At 41.3% G+C, this 20195-nt stretch overlaps 2 protein-coding genes and 2 long non-coding RNA genes across 4 annotated transcripts; 2 read left to right on the top strand and 2 right to left on the bottom strand.

Moving 5' to 3' along the window:
- Nucleotides 1-763: 763 nt before the first annotated feature.
- Nucleotides 764-17747, bottom strand: LOC124342543. Its single transcript, XM_046795517.1, has 3 exons — nt 17364-17747; nt 15068-17155; nt 764-5394 (listed from the first exon to the last, which is right to left on the bottom strand). Exons 2-3 carry the CDS (start codon nt 16977-16979, stop codon nt 899-901), a joined length of 6408 nt encoding a protein of 2135 aa, XP_046651473.1. The 5' UTR covers nt 16980-17155; nt 17364-17747; the 3' UTR covers nt 764-898.
- Nucleotides 7032-7525, bottom strand: LOC124343013. Its single transcript, XR_006919098.1, has 3 exons — nt 7415-7525; nt 7187-7343; nt 7032-7120 (listed from the first exon to the last, which is right to left on the bottom strand). It is a non-coding gene; the product is annotated as an uncharacterized LOC124343013 (long non-coding RNA).
- On the top strand, nt 7721-11011 carry LOC124342637. Its single transcript, XM_046795701.1, has 8 exons — nt 7721-7910; nt 8333-8499; nt 8571-8725; nt 8787-9751; nt 9838-10001; nt 10085-10288; nt 10364-10531; nt 10617-11011. Exons 2-8 carry the CDS (start codon nt 8355-8357, stop codon nt 10823-10825), a joined length of 2010 nt encoding a protein of 669 aa, XP_046651657.1. The 5' UTR covers nt 7721-7910; nt 8333-8354; the 3' UTR covers nt 10826-11011.
- A 418-nt stretch (nt 17748-18165) lies between the features above and the next one.
- Nucleotides 18166-19989, top strand: LOC124343009. Its single transcript, XR_006919091.1, has 4 exons — nt 18166-18517; nt 18644-18721; nt 19342-19464; nt 19910-19989. It is a non-coding gene; the product is annotated as an uncharacterized LOC124343009 (long non-coding RNA).
- The last annotated feature ends 206 nt before the right edge of the window (nt 19990-20195 follow it).

The raw sequence follows: 20195 nt of genomic DNA, 5'->3' as shown, positions 1-20195 counted from the left end.
AGCGGTATTATTTATTTTATGCTTGATCTCTTCTCCTATTTTCGTTCCTAATTTTCACCATTTTTGACTACGGTTTCCGCAATTTACCGCTTTCTTAATTCATCACCAGCCAGTTGCATGGAATTCCTCTTGGCTTAGGATATTTAACTCCTTTTCCTGGCGTCCCAAAACGATGTCGAGCGAAAGCAAATGAGTCGAATAGAGAGTGGAGATATTTTTTCATCTTTTGAAATTTTCAGATTCTTTTACTACATTCCATGTTGTCCAATTTTCCAATTGCAGAAAAGGAAGAGATAAAGAATGCCGGAAGAACTGGGCACCTTCCTTCCGTTGAGTCATCGGCACGACGGCCTACTACCAGTCCATCTCAATTGTGGTCATCTGTCTGCTGCTTCTTCTGTCCTTCAGATCAACAGCAACACAAAATGGGGAATTGCAGCAGCCGCAACTAACACACCGTCCCCACCGTCCTTGTCGAAAGGTAGTACTCTATTCCCTAAAGTAAAATGAACGATATGAAGTAGCGAAGGAATTTATATTAGCGCAAGATTTTAATCTTTTGTGATCAAGTTGTTGGATTGCTGGTTAGTAGAGAATTGCTCATTGCATCAAATTTCTGATAAATTTTGAGCTTCTCACATAAGAACGGAAATAGCCTTCACGCCACTTTTGGGTTCGTTTCTTTACATGCGCAGATTCTTTTTACTGCAGCGACAGCCAGTCAGGATTCGAATCTACACAAAGGAATAACAACACATAAAAATATAGAAGTGTACTTTTATTAGTCGGTTTATTGAAACAAAAAATGAAGAAAACTTAAAATGGCCATCTAAAAAAGAAAATCAATGTGTTAAAAGTCTTGTTGGTCATTAATTTTAACATGCGAAATATTTAAGAATCAGAACTCAGGGCCGTCGTCAGTTTCTTTTTCAATTGCGTTTTCAGTTAAATTTTCAGTTGCGCTTTCGGTTCCGTTGTTAGTTCCATTTTCAGTTAAGTTTTCAGTTGCATTTTCTTTTGCATTTTCAGTTTCGTTTTCAGTTGCATTTTCTTTTGCAGTTTCTTTTGCATTTTCAGTTAAATTTTCATTTTCAGTAACATTTTCAGTTTCGTCGTCGTCATCGTCATCGTCGTCATCGTATTCAATTGATTTGAAGAGCCACTGACTGAATGTTTCCCAGTTTTTTCGAATTGTTTTGTCTTTGTTGATTTCGATAAATCGATGGACTATGTCCACTTCGAGGATCTCGCTAAACTTTACCACCACGTCAGGGTGGCAGTGCCCTGGATGGTCGAATACAGTAGACGAAGACTTTCGGGGTGTGGATTTTGCGAGGGGAATTCCTATCGACAGTGTGGACCTTTCCTCACTTTTTACCCAATCGCGCAACATCTGCCCCGTGTGGGTTTCGAATCGAGGCTTGAAATTCTTCGATTGGCGGACGTAGACGAATTCATTTCCGTGGCGAGCGCAAATGATGCAGCGGAATCGGTAAATGCAGTGGAATTTCTTGTCGTTGGGGGCCACGTCTTTCAACGGGACTTTGTGGGTGGCGTGAACGGACAGAAGAAGTTTGGCTATGAAGCGCTTCAGAGTTTCGTCGAAGCAAACGGATTCGGAAGCGACGGTGAGCGTGATGGTCGATGGGCTTGTCATTTGGAACTCTGCTTTGTGGACGGTCACCAATTCATGCAGACTGTCGTAAAGTTTGTAATAGGAATGCAAAGTGAACGACTCGTTTTTGGCCATTTCTGTTAGTCGTTGTAATTGCTTAACGAGGGCAGACACTGATCGACCGCCTTGATATTCCGGTAAAGCGATTCCGGCCTCTTTCAGGATCTTTCTCATTGTCTGTGAGGTAATGTCGTAGATGCGCACAAGGTCTTGCTCTGCTGGGTCTGCATCGACTTCCATCGACTTGCCCTTACTTGATTTGAGACTCTTTTTCCGTTTTGGCGTCGTTTCTTCTTCTTCTTCTGACTCGGGCGATGGTTCACTTTCCGATTCACTGCCAAAAATGTTTTGATCTTGTGTGTCTTTAGTCATACCTGATGCTGCTTTGATCCAGGAATCGGCGTTTTTGGGATCTTTGATTATTCCACAAATGCCGTTCATCTCATCTCCGCGTGTGGCAATGGCCGTGCCCACGTCGTAAACGGCTCCGACAATGGCACCCGCTGCAGCCGATCCGATTTGCCCGGCAATAATACCTCCGACAGCTTTACTCACGGAAACGACCGCCGTTCGAACTTTTTTGCTCTGTCTTTTCTTGGCAACTTTGCCTTTGGTTTTGGTTTTACGATTGACTTCATCTTCATCCGAGTCTTCGTACGCGTCTTCTTCCGAGTCTTCTTCTTCTTCTAAATCTTCGTCTTCATCAGCTTCTACTTTCTTGCCAACTTTAGATTTGTTTTTGGCTTTACGTTTGACTTCATCTTCCACTTGGTCTTCAACTTCATCTCCCTTTACTTTTTTGTCAAGTTTAACTTTGCTTTTACCTTTACTTTTGCCTTTGTTTTTTGTTTTACGTTCTTCATCTTCATCTTCGTCACCTTTTACGTTTTTGGCAACTTTGACTTTGTTTTGGGCTTTACTTTTGGCTTTGCTTTTAACTACATCTTCGACTACATCTGTGTCTTCATCGGTGACTTCATCTTCGACTACATCGGTGACTCCATCGGTGACTCCATCGGTTAGTGCCTCTTCCGGTTGTACCGTGTTACTGCCATCCTCCAAGCCCTGTTTGGCCAATTCGTCTTCTGTACCAAGAACTTTCTTGCTCATTTTCCGGCTCATTTTCGGTTCTGGTAAATTGACTTTTGCTTCTTCTTCTTCTAACTCAGTCGAGGAATCGGTTTCCGTTTGATTACCATCAGCGACTCCTGCTAGTCTGTCGCTTACGAGGTCTTCTCCGCCTGTGGCCGCTCCCTCTTCAGCCGCTGCGACTTTCTTGCCAAAAAGGCTTCCCAAGGCACCCTTTGATCGATTCTCTGATTTGCCATCTGCTTTCTTGACTTTCTCCTTGACTTTGTCTTTATCTTTACTTTTGACTTTACCTTTCACTTTACCTTCAATTACCTCAGTGACTTCATCAGTGACTTTATCATCAGTTTCATCCGCTTTTCCCTCTGTGTTGTCACTCTCCAAGCACTCTTTGCTGGGCAATTCATCTTCTTTGCCAGCGTCTTGTGATTCTGAATCTAAATCCGTCTTTTTCTTGCTCTTTTTCAGACTCATTTTCAGGCTCTTTTTCTTGCTCTTTTTCGGTTCCGGTGACGTGATTTTGACTTCTTCTTCTTCTGACTCAGTCACGGATTCAGTTTCCTTTTGGTCAATCGATCCATCAACGACTTGTGATACTCCGTCGATAAAGGAATCCAAGTTAGTTGGATCTTTGATTATTTCATCGATGCCAGGCAGGTCTTCTCCGTTTGTTGCAATCGACTTGTCCAAATCACCAATCGCTTCCTCTGCAGCCACTGCGACTTTCTTGCCAAAAAGGCTTCCAAAGGCTCCAGCGCCCTTCGATCGAGTCTCTGATTTGCCCTCTACTTTCTTTAATTTCTCCTTGACTTTATCTTTACTTTTGGCTTTTTCTTTCACTTGATCTTCGACTTGATCTTCGACTTGATCTTCAACTTGATCTTCGATTTCATCAATGACTTCATCTTCAGCTTTTTCCGGTTTTTCCTCTACGGTGTTGCTCTCCAGGCAATCTTTGCTGGGCAATTCATCTTCTTTCCCAGCGTCTTGTGAATTCGAATCCAAATCCGGCTTTTTCTTGCTCTTTTTCAGACTCATTTTCGGTTCTTGTAACGTGACTTTTGCTGCTTCTTCTGACTCAGTCGAGGAATCGGTTTCCGTTTGATTGCCATCAGCCATTCCGTCGCTTACGTGGTCTTCTCCGACTGTGACCGCTTCCTCTGCAGCCGCTGCAACTTTCTTGCCAAAAAGGCTTCCAAATGCTCCAGCGCCCTTTGAGCGAACTTGTGATTTGCCTTCTGGTTTCTTGACAACTTTCTGAACTTTGGTGTCTTTAACTTTATTTTTAACTTTATCTTTACTTTTGCCTTTACCTTTTTCTTTGACTTTACCTTCAATCACTTCAGTGACTTCATCTTCGACTTCATCAGTGACTTTATCTTCAGCTTCTTCCGGTTTTTCCTCTATGGTGTCGCTCTCCAAGCACTCTTTGCTGGTCAATTCATCTTCTTTGCTAGCCTCTTGTGAATCTGAATCCAAATCCGGCTTTTTCTTGCTCTTTTTCAGAATCATTTTCAGGCTCATTTTCCTGACCTTTTTCGGTTCTGGTGACGTGACTTTTGATTTTTCTCCTGCCAGGCCGAGGCTTACGACTGCTGCTACTCCGTCGCTGAGATCGGCTAGACCGTCGCTTACTCCTTCCAGTCCTTCGTAAATTTCGGTTAATCCGTCGCTTACGACTTCTGCTACTTCGTCGCTTACTCCTGTCAGTCCGTCACTTGCGACTGCTAATCCGTCGCTTACTCCGGTTAGTCCTTCGTTCACTTCAGCCAGTCCGTCATTTATTCCGGTTAGTCCGTCGCTTACTCCTGCCAGTCCGTCACTTACGACTTCTGCTAATCCGTCGTTTATGACACTTGATACTCCGTCAATCCAGGAGTCAACGTTAGTTGGATCTTTGCACATTTCACCAATGCCAGACAAGTCTTCTCCAATTGTTGCAATTGACTTGTCCAGATCACAAACTGCTTCCTCTGCAGCTGCTGCGACTTTCTTGCCAAAAAGGCTTCCAAATGCTCCAGCGCCCTTTGATCGATTCTCTGATTTGCCCTCTGCTTTCTTGACATCTTTGACTTTATCCTTGACTTTATCTTTGTCTTTATCTTTACTTTTGACTTTTTCTTTACTTTTGACTTGATCTTCGGCTTCATCAATGACTTCATCTTCAGCTTCTTCCGGTTTTTCCTCTGTCGTGTCACTCTCCAAGCACTCTTTGCTGGTCAATTCGTCTTCTTTCCCATCGTCTTGTGGATTCGAATCCAAATCTGGCTTTTTCTTGCTCTTTTTCAGGCTCATTCCTCGGCTCATTTTCTTGCTCTTTTTCGTTTCTGGTAACGTACCCTTTGCTTCTTCTTCTGACTCAGTCGCGGATTCAGTTTCCTTTTGGTCGACCGATCCATCAACGACTTGTGATACTCCATCGACCCAAACTTCCAAGTTAGTTGGATCTTTGATTATTTCATCGATGCTAGGAAGGTTTTCTCCGTTTGTTGCAATCGACTTGTCCAAATCAGCAATCGCTTCCTCTGCAGCCACTGCGACTTTCTTGCCAAAAAGGCTTCCAAAGGCGCCCTTCGATCGATTCTCTGATTTGCCCTCTACTTTCTTGACATCTTTGACTTTTTCTTTATCTTTACTTTTGATTTTTTCTTTCACTATACATTTTTCTTTGACTTGATCTTCGACTTCATCAATGACTTCATCTTCAGCTTCCGGTTTTCTCTCTGTGGCTTCACTCTCTGAGCACTCTTTGGGCAATTCATCATCTTTGCTAGCGTCTTGGGGATTTGAATCCAAATCAGGCTTTTTCTTGCTCTTTTTCAGACTCATTTTCAGGCTCATTTTTTAAGGCTTTTTTTTTAGTCTTTTTTTTTTTTAAATTATGGTCACGTGACTTTTGGGTTAATTCCTGTGGGCTCAGTTGCGGATTCAGTTGGCGCTGTGTAGTTTCCGTTTGATTGCCTAGGGACTCTTTCTCGACAAGTTTGACTTCAGAAACATCCACGATTTTTATACGAATTGAAGATTCCTGCCACAAAACAAAATTTTCTTTTGATTTACGATCTTAGTAGCTTCACGCTTATCATCGTTTATCATATAGATAGGGAAAGAATCGAGTTTACTGTTCTAACTTGTATTAGTTTTAAATGGATTAGGAGAAATAGTTCTTAGTCTTAACTTAATTAAAATATTTTTATTTTGGTTGTTATCATTGGTAAAACTTACTTGTTGAGCAAGTCTATTTCTCCGAAGTCGCTGCTGGAAAGACTGATGCCCGTATTGCTCTTGACGTGACGTGGAACGTGACAGGCAACCAAATCGTCAAATGCTGTTTAATGAGTCTTGTTTGACGATTAAGTTCCTTCCCGAATGAAAGTAGTCTAAAAGCTTCTGATAAATTGCTGAGGTGGCGTCGTTTCGAAAGTAAAAACAAGATTCTTCTCAAAACGCTACAGAGACCTAGAAACAACTGATGTTGCGTAGATATGAAATAGCTGTTGCCTTCCCCTCCCCCCCTGTTTTATTAAGATTTGTACGATACCAACTTGAAAGATAAGAGAAGATATAAAAACTTGATTAGATTGAAAGCTGCTGTTTATCTGTTTAACTTTGCTTTACGTCAAAGTCGAAATCGCAAAGGTTTGTTTGTGATCCTGCTGGTCTCTTGCTTGGTTATCAACACACGGGTCGATTGGTCTTTTGTTTATGGGATTTCCAATAGCATATCAGTCAGTTGGGCTCTCGTGTCCCTTTTTGGTCGTCAAATTGGTCCTTTTCAGTGATCGGTCACAGTTTCAAATTATGCCAAGGCACCTATTTTGTTTGTTGAAACTCAGAAGTTTTAAATAATGATAAGAGACCAAACAAAAAAAGTCGTCCAATCTTGAATGATAAATGACTGGCATCTAGCGACATAAGAAGGTCTTACATAAAAGGAAAATTTGAAAATTTCATTGGGAGCTTATACAAAGATTGACAAGTATTCGTTATTTAAGCAGACCAAAAGTTTTATTTTATTTTTTATTTTTTTTTTGTGGAAATCTGCGCTAAGGGTTTTTAATCACATCTCGTGATTTACTCACAACAAAAAGGCAGCCGATTGCAATCCCTTAAAGCAGCATGAGTTACCCCTCAAAGTAGCATGTGGTTTTGTAGTTCAACATCTGAAACACTTGTCAAAATGACAATGTATTTACCAGTAGCCAGGTTCAAGTTGTACAGTTTTCTACTTCTAATAAAAATAATCATTTTTCCCGCTAGAGTGCAAATCAATTCATTATTCTCCAAGTCCACAATCCGCATTCTCCAAGTGACGGTACCGACGGACGACTGGACGAGATCTTGCAAATAAAAATGCTGGAAATTGGAAAACTGGTATGTAGGAATTTTAACCATTATGAAATTATTGTTATAGGGTCTTACTCTAAATTTCACCGTTTCTTTCTGCAGGAATTTCTAACCGAAGTGTTTTTTTGTTTTTTTTTTGTTTTCAATCTGAGACTTGCTAGACGTCATGCCTTCATCAGAACGTTCAAAATGAGTTGTATTATCCGAGATCCAAATGCGTTACAGAAGGAAACTTTCATGACCAGGTAATATAGTTTTTTCTATTCTATTTAGTTTTCTGTCACTCTTAATAACACGTACTACCTGTGTGATTTCACAGATGTTTTCAGTATTCACTTTTGTAATTGTAATTGAAAGTGATTATTCAAAGAGCATAAATGTTGTGGTCATTTGAGTCCCTCTGTCACTCATGGTTTATACCTGTCCCTGACATTTTAACAAGTTTCACGTCTTGCAATAAAGACGCTTGAAGGCATTTTCGGAAAATGCCTTCAAGCGTCAAAATGATTTTCCTTAAATGTAGCCACACACATTGAATAATCGCGCAGGTGTTCGAGATGACTAAAAATCCAAAGTTCAAAGTACCGTATTTTCTCTCTCCTGTTGCAGAAAATGGCTCGCCAACTCTACATTGCTCAAAACTGCAGTTATTCTTGCGACACGAACGGCAATAGAGGCAATCCCCACGCTCGAAATTACTCCGCTTATCTGCTGGAATTCTTCGCTGTTTATTGGTTTACTTCTACCAGAATTGTTGGTTAACTGCGTGGAAGAAATCTCGCTTCTAAAAGATAAACTGGTAAGTAAACAAATAGTGATGATGTTCCTAATCGAGTTCATGATTGTCACCTCTGCTTTGGCTATTCGATTGACTTTAAAAATGTCGAGGATAACTCGCAAATCAAGCCTTGCGCAATTTAGTTTTCCCAGCGTGGCAATGTTGTGTTCAAAATACCGGTCTTTTCACTTGACGTAGACAAATAGATTCGCTTGTACCAAAATATCTTATGGTAATCCCCGCTCGCTCTCTGTTCGCCCTGGATCCTGTAGCGGCCGGCAACGGGTGAAAATGGAATACTTTCGCTTCTTCCCTTCAATCCGTAACTGTCCGAGTATTTTATTTCTGTTGTTATTTGCAATCCAGCATTTGCGACATTCGTTTGTATTGAATCGCTCCTACACTTTTTGACTCTGATTTGATTGCCTTCTCTTAAATTGCAGTTTTGCCAGACGACACAGCCACATGGACGAAAATGATTTCAACGAGAACTCGAGAAGAGAACCTGCTGCAACTGAGGTCAAGAGGAAAGGATTGGCTTTGCTCATTTACGACTTGAAGCATCGCGAGTTGATTCCGGTGAAAGTTCTGACTTTTATCCTTTTTGCAGGTAGGCAGTGTTGTTCCGTTTTTGTTTAGCGGATAAAGTATAAACAACTCTTTTCTTTGTCCATCGTATAGGCATAGGATCGCTATTCTCGTTCATCACCATCCACATGAAATCGTTGGGAATGACCGTCGAAGAGACGGGCATTATCAACAGTGTTTCTTCAGTTGCAGCCGTTTTTGCGCCTTTCTTCCTTGGCTTGATTGCCGATAAAGTTGGAAATTTCAGGGTAACATTCCACTCATTAGATGAGTATCTTTGTTTGATGTAATTTCAAAACTTTGATTCAGGTGATGATGTGCGTACTGACCACGATTGTGGTTGCTGTATCACTTCTCTTCGTGGTGATCCCAGTCGGAAGAATCCCGCACAAGTTCCCGGATAGCATGACGTTGGCAGTTGGATGTGGAAACGAAACGAGCGACTATCGTTCACCACATCCTGAGGTGACAGACCTCGACTCGACTACGTGCCACTTGAAATCACCCAAAGGCAACCAAAGCACAACCAATGTTCCGGCCGTACTCGAAGCATGCGGTTACGTCTGCTACAACCAAAATCGAACGCCGGATCCCTTCCATGTAGAGGCCAATCCCTTGCCAACGCAAGAAATGCTCAATGTCGAGGAACTTCCCGCGGCTAGTTTTCGTGATTCTATTTTCTTTTCCCAAAACTGGACTCTGGGTTTGGTTTGCTTCTTGGGCGAAGTAGATACTTGCTCCTTCTCTAGTGATTACTCCACAAAAGTATCATTGAATTTCACCTTTGGTCTAGTTCCATCTGCCAAATCAACCAGAATGTTCTCCTTACCATTGATCGCTGTGGATAGCGAAGACGAACAGAAGATGAGAAATGTCTACTGTACATCCAACAATAGAAATTACAAGTTCCGGCAGAATCACCATTACCAAGACATCAATCAAACGGACCACAACAACACCATCTACCAAATTTGCAAGCCTGAATGCATTGTTCGTGTCAATCGCTCCGATTTATGCTCTAATATGGTTGAATACGAAAACATCGATCCTAAGCTCACGTTCGGGCTTTACATGGTTGTTCGCTTGTTGTTTGACACGTCGTGCGGAGTGCTGGATCTCTTTGTGGCAGCATCTGTGGCACTGGTCAACCAAGTAGGCGGCGATTACGGTTTCCAGAGGATGTTTGGATTTATTGGGGTCGCCATTTTCTCTCCAATTTCCGGAGCCTTGATTGACTATTTCAGCTCGGATACCAACACTCAAGGCAATATTCGGTAATCGATATTTTTTAAATTTATTTCATTTTATTTATTTAAAAAGGAGAAAAGAATGTAATCGATTGTAATCCATAATTCTTCAGGCCTGCTTTCTACCTATTTGCTGGTTTATTTACAATTGCAGCCATCGTCATGTTGAAGATCAATCTTGATTTTAAACTTCCAGCGAAATCTCCATTCAAAGATGTGACATCTTTGTTGAAAAACGTCGAATTGGACCTGTTGTTGTTCGCCGGCTTCCTTTCAGGTAAATCAATAGTGACTAGAGCATGTTAAAAGAACGCACTATATAGCCTGATTTATCGTTTATTGCTCTTTATGTCATATCAGGAATCGCCCATGGTTACGGGATTTTCTGGACTTTTCCCTTTTTGGAAGAGATTGGGGGTACCAAATCTTTGATGGGGCTATCCAACACGCTCCAGTCGTTAGCTTCTATCCCGTTGCTCATCTTTTCTGACCGCATCTTTCGAAAGCTGAGCCACCCAAATGTAATAACTATCTGCTTTGGAGCAGGCATGATCCGATTTATAGGTATACATCGTTCACTGCATTGTTGCTTTTTTATTTTTAAATTAATTATCCCCTCGTGATTGTCGCATGATGAAGGATACTCGTTTTTGTACGACCCGAACTTGTGTCTTCTGTTTGAGCCAATGGAAGCCATTTCCAGTACTCTGATACGCACGGCGCTCATAACGTATGCAAATGAGCTAGGGACGACGACTAACGTGGCTTCTATTCAAGGACTGTTATCAGGAATCACTTTCGGACTAGGTTATTTAATGAAGACATTCTTATTTACTCTTTTTTTTATAGAATACGCGGTAGGTTCATTTACTGATTGTTTTTCGCATTCCAGGCTGGGGAGTAAGCAGCTATGGCGGAAGCCTACTTATTGATGGGTATGGCCAGCGAGTGACTTTCCGCGTGTTGGGTGTCATGTCGTTCATCGCTGGGTTCATCTACTTGCTCTTTAATTTTTTGTACTTGCGTCCAAAGAAAAACCAGCAAATAACCGAGAGCAATGCCCGCTTAGGTTTGAACGGGAAGATCGAGACTTCCCAGTAACCCCCCCCCCTTTTTTTTTGAAAAATTCCAGATGAAAATCCACTCTTATTTAATTCGTATGTCTCTTTGACTACTAATCCAGCGTTTTGCTACAATTGCTGAAGTTGTCTAAAAAATGTGATCAAAGTATTTGTGATTTTTACGTAAGATTGGCTGAAACAAGATGAAATAGAACGCGCAAGTGATTTTGAGTTTAATAAGCTTCCTTGTATACCAATAGGTATTCTTCGTTTGACTGTTCCGACTGGTAAAATGCTGTAGCATGTCGAGTTCAATCCAGTCTGATTCCGGCGCTGTGAATGTTCATAAAAGATTTCATTTAACATTCATTCAGAATTTTTTTTTTGCCTCGACAACTTTCAGGCTTAGATCATCCGCGATGCGTCTATGTGCTGTGTCCTGCTGACCGGAGAATCGGCAACTTAATTCCTGATTGGGGTAAGTGCCATTAAAGAACCAAATGATTTTTATTTTCCGCCGGGTGGCTATACCGACTGCCACCTTAGAAAGAAGGGGTGAAAAAGAAATTGGCATACGCATCATTTGACGACCAAAGCTGACTGAATTGCTATACAGCGGTATTATTTATTTTATGCTTGATCTCTTCTCCTATTTTCGTTCCTAATTTTCACCATTTTTGACTACGGTTTCCGCAATTTACCGCTTTCTTAATTCATCACCAGCCAGTTGCATGGAATTCCTCTTGGCTTAGGATATTTAACTCCTTTTCCTGGCGTCCCAAAACGATGTCGAGCGAAAGCAAATGAGTCGAATAGAGAGTGGAGATATTTTTTCATCTTTTGAAATTTTCAGATTCTTTTACTACATTCCATGTTGTCCAATTTTCCAATTGCAGAAAAGGAAGAGATAAAGAATGCCGGAAGAACTGGGCACCTTCCTTCCGTTGAGTCATCGGCACGACGGCCTACTACCAGTCCATCTCAATTGTGGTCATCTGTCTGCTGCTTCTTCTGTCCTTCAGATCAACAGCAACACAAAATGGGGAATTGCAGCAGCCGCAACTAACACACCGTCCCCACCGTCCTTGTCGAAAGGTAGTACTCTATTCCCTAAAGTAAAATGAACGATATGAAGTAGCGAAGGAATTTATATTAGCGCAAGATATTTGTTTAATCTTTTGTGGTCAAGTTGTTGGATTGCTGGTTAGTAGAAAATTGCTAATTGCATCAAATTTCTGATAAATTTTGAGCTTCTCACATAAGAACGGCAATGGCCTTCACACCACTTTTGGGTTCGTTTCTTTACATGCGCAGATTCTTTTTACTGCAGCAACAGCCAGTCAGGATTCGAATCTACACAAAGGAATAACAACACATAAAAATATAGAAGTATACTTTTATTAGTCGGTTTATTGAAACAAAAAATGAAGAAAACTTAAAATGACCATCTAAAAAAGAAAATCAATGTGTTAAAAGTCTTGTTGGTCATTAATTTTAACATGCGAAATATTTAAGAATCAGAACTCAGGGCCGTCGTCAGTTTCTTTTTCAATTGCATTTTCAGTTAAATTTTCAGTTGCGCTTTCGGTTCGGTTGTTGGTTCCATTTTCAGTTAAGTTTTCAGGTAAATTTTCAGTTTCTTTTTCAGTTGCGTTTTGGGTGTCATTTTCGGTTCCATTTTCGGTTCCAATTTCGGTTCCAATTTCGGTTGCATTTTCAGTTAAATTTGCATTTTCAGTTTCAGTTTCGTATTCAGTTGCATTTTCTTTTGCAGTTTCTTTTGCATTTTCAGTGAAATTTTCAGTGAAATTTTCATTTTCAGTAACATTTTTAGTAATATTTTCAGTTTCGTCGTCATCGTCATCGTCGTCATCGTATTCAATTGATTTGAAGAGCCACTGACTGAATGTTTCCCAGTTTTTTCGAATTGTTTTGTCTTTGTTGATTTCGATAAATCGATGGACTATGTCCACTTCGAGGATCTCGCTAAACTTTACCACCACGTCAGGGTGGCAGTGCCCTGGATGGTCGAATACAGTAGACGACGACTTTCGGGGTGTGGATTTTGCGAGGGGAATTCCTATCGAGAGTGTGGACCTTTCCTCACTTTTTACCCAATCGCGCAACATCTGCCCCGTGTGGGTTTCGAACCGAGGCTTGAAATTCTTCGATTGGCCGACGTAGACGAATTCATTTCCGTGGCGAGCGCAAATGATGCAGCGGAATCGGTAGATGCAGTGGAATTTCTTGTCATTGGCAACGTCTTTCAACGGGACTTTGTGGGCCGCGTGAACGGGCAGAAGAAGTTTGGCTATGAAGCGCTTCAGAGTTTCGTCGAAGCAAACGGATTCGGAAGCGACGGTGAGCGTGATGGTCGATGGGCTTGTCATTTGGAACTCTGCTTTGTGGACGGTCACCAGTTCGTGCAGACTGTCGTAAAGTTTGTAATAGGAATGCAAAGTGAACGACCCGTTTTTGGCCATTTCTGTCAGTCGCTGTAATTGCTTAACGAGGGCAGACACCGTTCGACCGCCTTGATATTCCGGTAAAGCGATCCCGGACTCTTTCAGGATCTTTCTCATTGTCTGCGAGGTAATGTCGTAGATGCGCACAAGGTCTTGGTCTACTGGGTCTGAATCGACTTCCATTGACTTCTGCATGCTCTTACTTGATTTCAGACTCTTTTTCCGTTTTGGCGTCCTCTCTTCTTCTTCTTCTTCTGACTCGGGCGATGGTTCACTTTCCGATTCACTGCCAAAAATGTTTTGATCTTGTGTGTCTTTAGTCAAACTTGATGCTCCTTCGATCCAGGAATCGGCGTTAGTTGGATTCTTGATTATTCCACAAATGCCGTTCATCTCATCTCCGCGTGTGGCAATGGCCGTGCCCACGTCGTAAACGGCTCCGACAATGGCACCAACTGCAGCCGATCCGATTTGCCCGCCAATAATACCTCCGACAGCTTTACTTACGGAAACGACCGCCGTTCGAACTTTTTTGTTCTGTCTTTTCTTGCCAGTTTTGCCTTTGGTTTTACGATTGACTTCATCTTCGTCCGAGTCTGAGTCTTCTTCTACTTCTAAATCTTCGTCTTCATCAGCTTCTACTTTCTTGCCAACTTTAGATTTGTTTTTGGCTTTACGTTTGACTTCATCTACGGCTTCATCTTCAACTTGGTCTTCAACTTCATCTCCCTTTACTTTCTTGTCAAGTTTAACTTTGCTTTTGCCTTTACTTCTCGTTTTACGTTCTTCATCTTCATCTTTGTCACCTTTTACGTTTTTGGCAACTTTGACTTTGTTTTCGGCTTTACTTTTGGCTTTGCTTTTGACTACATCTTTGACTGCATCTGTGTCTCCCAGGTCTTCATCGGTGACTCCATCGGTGGCTCCATCGGTGACTCCATCGGCCTCTTCCGGTTGTACCGTGTTACTGCCATCCTCCAAGCACTTTTTGGTAAATTCATCTTCTGTACCAAGAACTTTCTTGCTCATTTTCCGGCTCATTTTCGGTTCTGGTAACTTGACTTTTGCTTCTTCTTCTTCTAACTCAGTCGAGGAATCGGTTTCCGTTTGATTACCATCAGCGACTCCTGCTAGTCTGTCGCTTACGAGGTCTTCTCCGCCTGTGGCCTCTCCTTCTTCAGCCGCTGCGACTTTCTTGCCAAAAAGGCCTCCAATGGCTCCAGCAAACGTCGATTTGCCATCCGCTTTCTTGAACACTTTGGTGTCTTCGACATCCTTGACTTTTATTTTAACTTTATCTTTACTTTTGACTGTAACATTCACTTTACCTTCAATTACCTCAGTGACTTTATCATCAGTTTCATCCGATTTCTCCTCTAGGATGTCATCATCTTTGCCAGCGTCTTGTGATTCTGAATCAAAATCCGGTTTTTTCTTGCTCTTTTTCAGACTCATTTTCAGGCTCTTTTTCGGTTCCGGTGACGTGATTTTGTCTTCGTCTTCTTCTGACTCAGTCACGGATTCAGTTTCCTTTTGGTCAATCGATCCATCAACGACTTGTGATACTCCGTCAATCCAGGTATTCACGTTATTTGGATCTTTGATTATTTCATCGATGCCAGGCAGCTCTTCTCCAATTGTTGCAATGGCCTTGTCCAGATCACCAATCGCTTTGTCTGCAGCTGCTGCGACTTTCTTACCCAAAAGGCTTCCAATGGCTCCAGCGAACGTCGATCGATTCTCTGATTTGCCATCTGCTTTCTTGATAGGTTTGGCGTCTTCAACACCTTGAACTTCATCTTTCACTTTTTCTTTACTTTTGACTTTATGTTTGACTTTACCTTTTTCTTTGACTTTATCTTCGATTTCATCAATGACTTCATCCGCTGCTTCATCCGGTTTTTCCTCTGTGGTTTCACTCTCCAGACAATCTTTGCTGGGCAATTCGTCTTCTTTGCCAGCGTCTTGTGGATTCGAATCCAAATCTGGCTTTTTCTTCTTTTTCAGGCTCATTCCCAGGCTCATTTTCACGCCCTTTTTCGGTTCTGGTGACGTGACTTTTGATTGCTCTTCTGCCAATTTTTCGTTTACGACTTCTGCTACTCCGTCGGTTACTTCTGCTGATCCGTCGTTTATGACACTTGATACTCCGTCGATCCAGGTATTCACGTTAGTTGGATCTTTGCTCATTTCATCGATGCCAGGCAGGTCTTCTCCAATTGTTGCAACGGCCTTGTTCACAATACCAACCGCTCCCTCTGCAGCTGCTGCGACTTTCTTACCAAAAAGACTTCCAAAGGCGCCCTTCGATCGAACTTCTGATTTGCCCTCTGCTTTCTTGACATCTTTGACTTTCTCCTTGACTTTATCTTTGTCTTTACTTTTTACTTTATCTTTTTCTTTGACTTTATCTTCGACTTCATCAGTGACTTCATCAGTGACTTCATCCGCTGCTTCATCCGCTGCTTCATCCGCTGCTTCATCCGGTTTTTCCTCTGTGGTTTCACTCTCCAGACAATCTTTGCTGGGCAATTCATCTTCTTTCCCATCGTCTTGTGGATTCGAATCCAAATCTGGCTTTTTCTTTCTTTTCAGGCTCATTCCTCGGCTCATTTTCTTGCTCTTTTTCGTATCTGGTAACGTACCCTTTGCTTCTTCTTCTGACTCAGTCGCGGATTCAGTTTCCTTTTGGTCGATCGATCCATCAACGACTTGTGATACTCCGTCGATACAGGAATCCACGTTAGTTGGATCTTTGATTATTTCATCAATGCCAGACAAGTCTTCTTCAATTGTTGCAACGGCCTTGTCCGGATCACCAACCGCTTCCTCTGCAGCTGCTGCGACTTTCTTGCCAAAAAGACTTCCAAAGGCGCCCTTCGATCGAACTTCTGATTTGCCCTCTGCTTTCTTGACATCTTTGACTTTCTCCTTGACTTTATCTTTGTCTTTACTTTTTACTTTATCTTTTTCTTTGACTTTATCTTCGACTTCATCAGTGACTTCATCCGCTGCTTCATCCGCTGCTTCATCCGCTGCTTCATCCGGTTTTTCCTCTGTGGTTTCACTCTCCAGACAATCTTTGCTGGGCAATTCATCTTCTTTCCCATCGTCTTGTGGATTCGAATCCAAATCTGGCTTTTTCTTTCTTTTCAGGCTCATTCCTCGGCTCATTTTCTTGCTCTTTTTCGTATCTGGTAACGTACCCTTTGCTTCTTCTTCTGACTCAGTCGCGGATTCAGTTTCCTTTTGGTCGATCGATTCATCAACGACTTGTGATACTCCGTCGATACAGGAATCCACGTTAGTTGGATCTTTGATTATTTCATCAATGCCAGACAAGTCTTCTTCAATTGTTGCAACGGCCTTGTCCGGATCACCAACCGCTTCCTCTGCAGCCGCTGCGACTTTCTTACCAAAAAGGCTTCCAAAGGCTCCAGCGCCCTTCGATTTGCCCTCTGCTTTCTTGACTTTCTCTTTGACTTTGACTTTATCTTTACTTTTGACTTTTTCTTTCAATTTACCTTTTTCTTTGACTCCATCTTCGACTTCTTCTTTGACTTCATCTTCGACTTCATCAATGACTTTATCTGCTGCTTCATCCAGCTTTCCCTCTGTGGCGTCACTCTCTGAGCACTCTTTGGGCAATTCATCATCGTTGCTAGCGTCTTGGGGATTTGAATCCAAATCCGGCTTTTTCTTCTTTTTCAGACTAATTTTCAAGCTCATTTTTTAAGTTTTTTTTTTTTTTTTTAATTATGGTCACGTGACTTTTGGGTTAATTCCTGTGGGCTCAGTCGCGGATTCAGTTGGCGCGGTATAGTTTCCTTTTGATTGCCTAGCGACTCTTTCTCGACAAGTTTGACTTCAGAAACATCCGCGATTTTTATACGAATTGAAGATTCCTGCCACAAAACAAAATTTTCTTTTGATTTACGATCTAAATAGCTTCACGCTTATCATCGTTTATCAATTGTCAAATAGATAGGAGGATAGGGAAAGAATCGAGTTTACAGTTACAACTATTAGTTTTAAATGGATAGGAGAAATAGTTCTTACTCTTAACTTAACTAAAATATTTTTATTTTGGTTGCTATCAATGGTAAAACCTACTTGTTGAGCAAGTCTATTGCTCCGAAGTCACTGCTGGAGAGAGACTGATGGCAGGATTGCGCTTGACGTGACGTGGAACGTGACAGGCAACCAAATCGTCAAATGCTGTTTAATGAGTCTTGTTTGACGATAGGTCCCTTTCAGAATGGATGTAGTCTAAAAGCTTCTGATAAATTGCTGAGGTGGCGTCTGGTCGAATGTAAAAACAAGATCCTTCTCAAAACGCTACAGAGACCTAGAAACAACTGATGTTGCGTAGATATGAAATAGCTGTTGCCTTTTCCCCCCTGTTTTATTAAGATTTGTACGATATCCCCTTGAAAATTAGATTGAAAGCTGCTGTTTATCTGTTTAACTTTGCTTTACGTCAAAGTCGAAATCGCCAAGGTTTGTTTGTGATCCTGCTGGTCTCTTGCTTTGTTATCAACACATTGGTCTTTTGTTTATGGGATTTCCAATAGCATATCAGTCAGCTGGGCTCTCGTGTCCCTTTTCGGTCGTAAAATTGGTCCTTTTCAGTGATCGGTCACAGTTTCAAATTATGCCAAGGCGCCTCTTTTGTTTGTTGAAACTCAAAAGTAAAATAATGATAAGAGACCAAACAAAAAAAGTCGTCCAATCTTGAATGATAAATGGCTGGCATCTAGGGACATAAGAAGGTCTTAAATAAAAGGAAAGTTTGAAAATGTCATTGGGAGCTTATACAATGATTGAATAGTAGTCGTTATTTAAGCAGACCAAAAGTTTGACTTTTTATTTTATCGCGTATTTTATTTTGCGGAAATCTGCGCTTAGGGTTTTTAGTCACATCTCCCCTCGTGATTTACTCACAACAAAAAGGCAGCCGATTGCAATCCCTCAAAGCAGCAACGTGGTTTTGTAGTTCAACATCTGGGTGATTGGGATGTTATGACGTTTTACAAAAAATTTATGGGAGAATCAAGTTAGGAATATGTCGAAATGAAAATGTATTCACCAGTAACCAGGTTCAAGTTGTCCAGTTTTTCACTTCTAATAAAAATAATCATTTTTCCTGCTAGAGTGCAAATCGATTCATTATTCTCAAAGTCCACAATCCGCATTCTCCAAGTGACGGTACCGACGGACGTCTGGACGAGATCTTGCAAATAAAAATGCTGGAAATTGGAAAACTGGTATGTAGGAATTTTAACCATTATGAAATTATTGTTATAGGGTCTTACTCTAAATTTCACCGTTTCTTTCTGCTGGAATTTCTAACTGAAGTGTCGTTTTTTTTTTGTTTTTTTTTTCAATCTGAGACTTTCATCGGAACGTTCAAAATGAGTTGTATTATCCGAGATCCAAATGCGTTACAGAAGGAAAACTTTCATGACCAGGTAATATAGTTTGTTCTATTCTAAAACATACTACCTGTGTGATTCCACAGATATTTTCAGTATTCACTTTTGTGGCTTGTAAATGTGAGGAAAACAATGATGTGTCATTTATTTAAACCATGTCACCAATAGATTACCCAGTGTGAGTAGAAGCGTTCACACCACAAGTTTATCAAAGGATTTTTTCCTTGGCCATCTCTATTGCATAACTTAGGCAATTGAAACTTCAAGTAGAAGCTCCAAACATCAGAAGAAGAAAATTATGATTGAAAGTATGCAATTCAGCATCAAATTTCTTTCAGTTGCCCAACAAGTTTTCTAAACATCTCATCAAAGTCTTGTGTTTGTGATTTTCACTTCAGATTTCCTTACACAAAACAGAGTTGATAAGCTTAATAGGACTCGACTATTCTGTGCGTGCTGAAATGAAATCAAAATTGATTTTTCGTGGCGCGTAACTGTTTTGATTGGGAAAATGCTGCAATATTTCAATCCATTGTGATTCCTGGAATGTTCAATTTTTTAATTTTCGTAGGAAGAAGTCCCTGGTGATGCGCATGTTCGTGAAAGATTTCATTCAACATTCATTCAGCATTCTTTTTTGCATCGACAACTTTCAGGCGTAGATCATCCGCGTTGCGACTGTGTGCTGTATCCTGCTGACCGGAGGAGAGAACCAACGAATCAGATCCCAATGTTGATCTGATTTAATAAATAAATCGGCAACTTAATTCTTCATTGGGGTAAGTGCCATCAAAGAACCGAATGAATTTTTATTTCCCGACGGATGCCTAGTGATTATCGCCATAGAAAAAAGAGGGAGGGGGGGTTTCCTTTTCCTAGACTTATTAATTTATTATCCAACAAAAGCTGACTGAATCGCTTGTGGAGTTTAAGCGATTCTCATTTTACGAACAAATAAATACGCAAGTTAAATATCTTGGTCCTGTGCACTTCAGCAGATGAGGATCCCTTGTGATCGTTCCACTCACCAGTCGATTTTAAATAAGATTTGTTGGCCTACTTTGATTTGAACTTTGAGTCCGCCACAGTAGCCAATGGACGCCCCTTTGGGTAAAACTTTTAAGTATAATTAACAGGCGATTACCTTGAAATTCAAAATCCTGTTCTACCACCTTCCATCTACATCATGACAAAATTTCATGTTGTCCTATTTTCCAATTGTAGAGAAATAGCAGGAGATGAAGATCGAATACCGGAGGATCTAGGTCACTAGGCACCTTTTCCTTCCGTTGAATCATCTCCACGAGACCACGACGGTGCCACCAGTCATCTACAATTCTACATGCGTTCCTCTTTCTGTTGCTTTCTTCTGCCGTTCAGATCCAGTTCCACGGTGACACTGAATGGAACTGCAGTAGCCGTAACCAACACACCGTCACCAACCCATCACTGTCCTTGTTTAAAGGTAGGTCTCTACTCTCTAGTCCCGCCATTTAAATCTTATGTCGTC

This window comes from Daphnia pulicaria, chromosome 6, assembly GCF_021234035.1.
Source record: "Daphnia pulicaria isolate SC F1-1A chromosome 6, SC_F0-13Bv2, whole genome shotgun sequence".
NCBI lineage: Eukaryota > Metazoa > Arthropoda > Branchiopoda > Diplostraca > Daphniidae > Daphnia > Daphnia pulicaria.
This window is presented reverse-complemented; position numbering and strand designations above follow the sequence as displayed.

Coding starts and splice junctions, on each gene's coding strand:
- LOC124342637 (XM_046795701.1), top strand. CDS start 8,355: ATGGACGAAAATGATTTCAACGAGAACTCGAGAAGAGAACCTGCTGCA. Junction 9,752..9,837: donor AACACTCAAGGCAATATTCG/GTAATCGATATT, acceptor ATAATTCTTCAG/GCCTGCTTTCTACCTATTTG. Junction 10,002..10,084: donor GTTCGCCGGCTTCCTTTCAG/GTAAATCAATAG, acceptor ATGTCATATCAG/GAATCGCCCATGGTTACGGG.
- LOC124342543 (XM_046795517.1), bottom strand. CDS start 16,979: ATGAGCTTGAAAATTAGTCTGAAAAAGAAGAAAAAGCCGGATTTGGAT. Junction 5,395..15,067: donor AGTCAAACATAAAGTCAAAA/GTAAAGAAAAAG, acceptor TCAAAAGTAAAG/ATAAAGAAAAAGTCAAAGAT.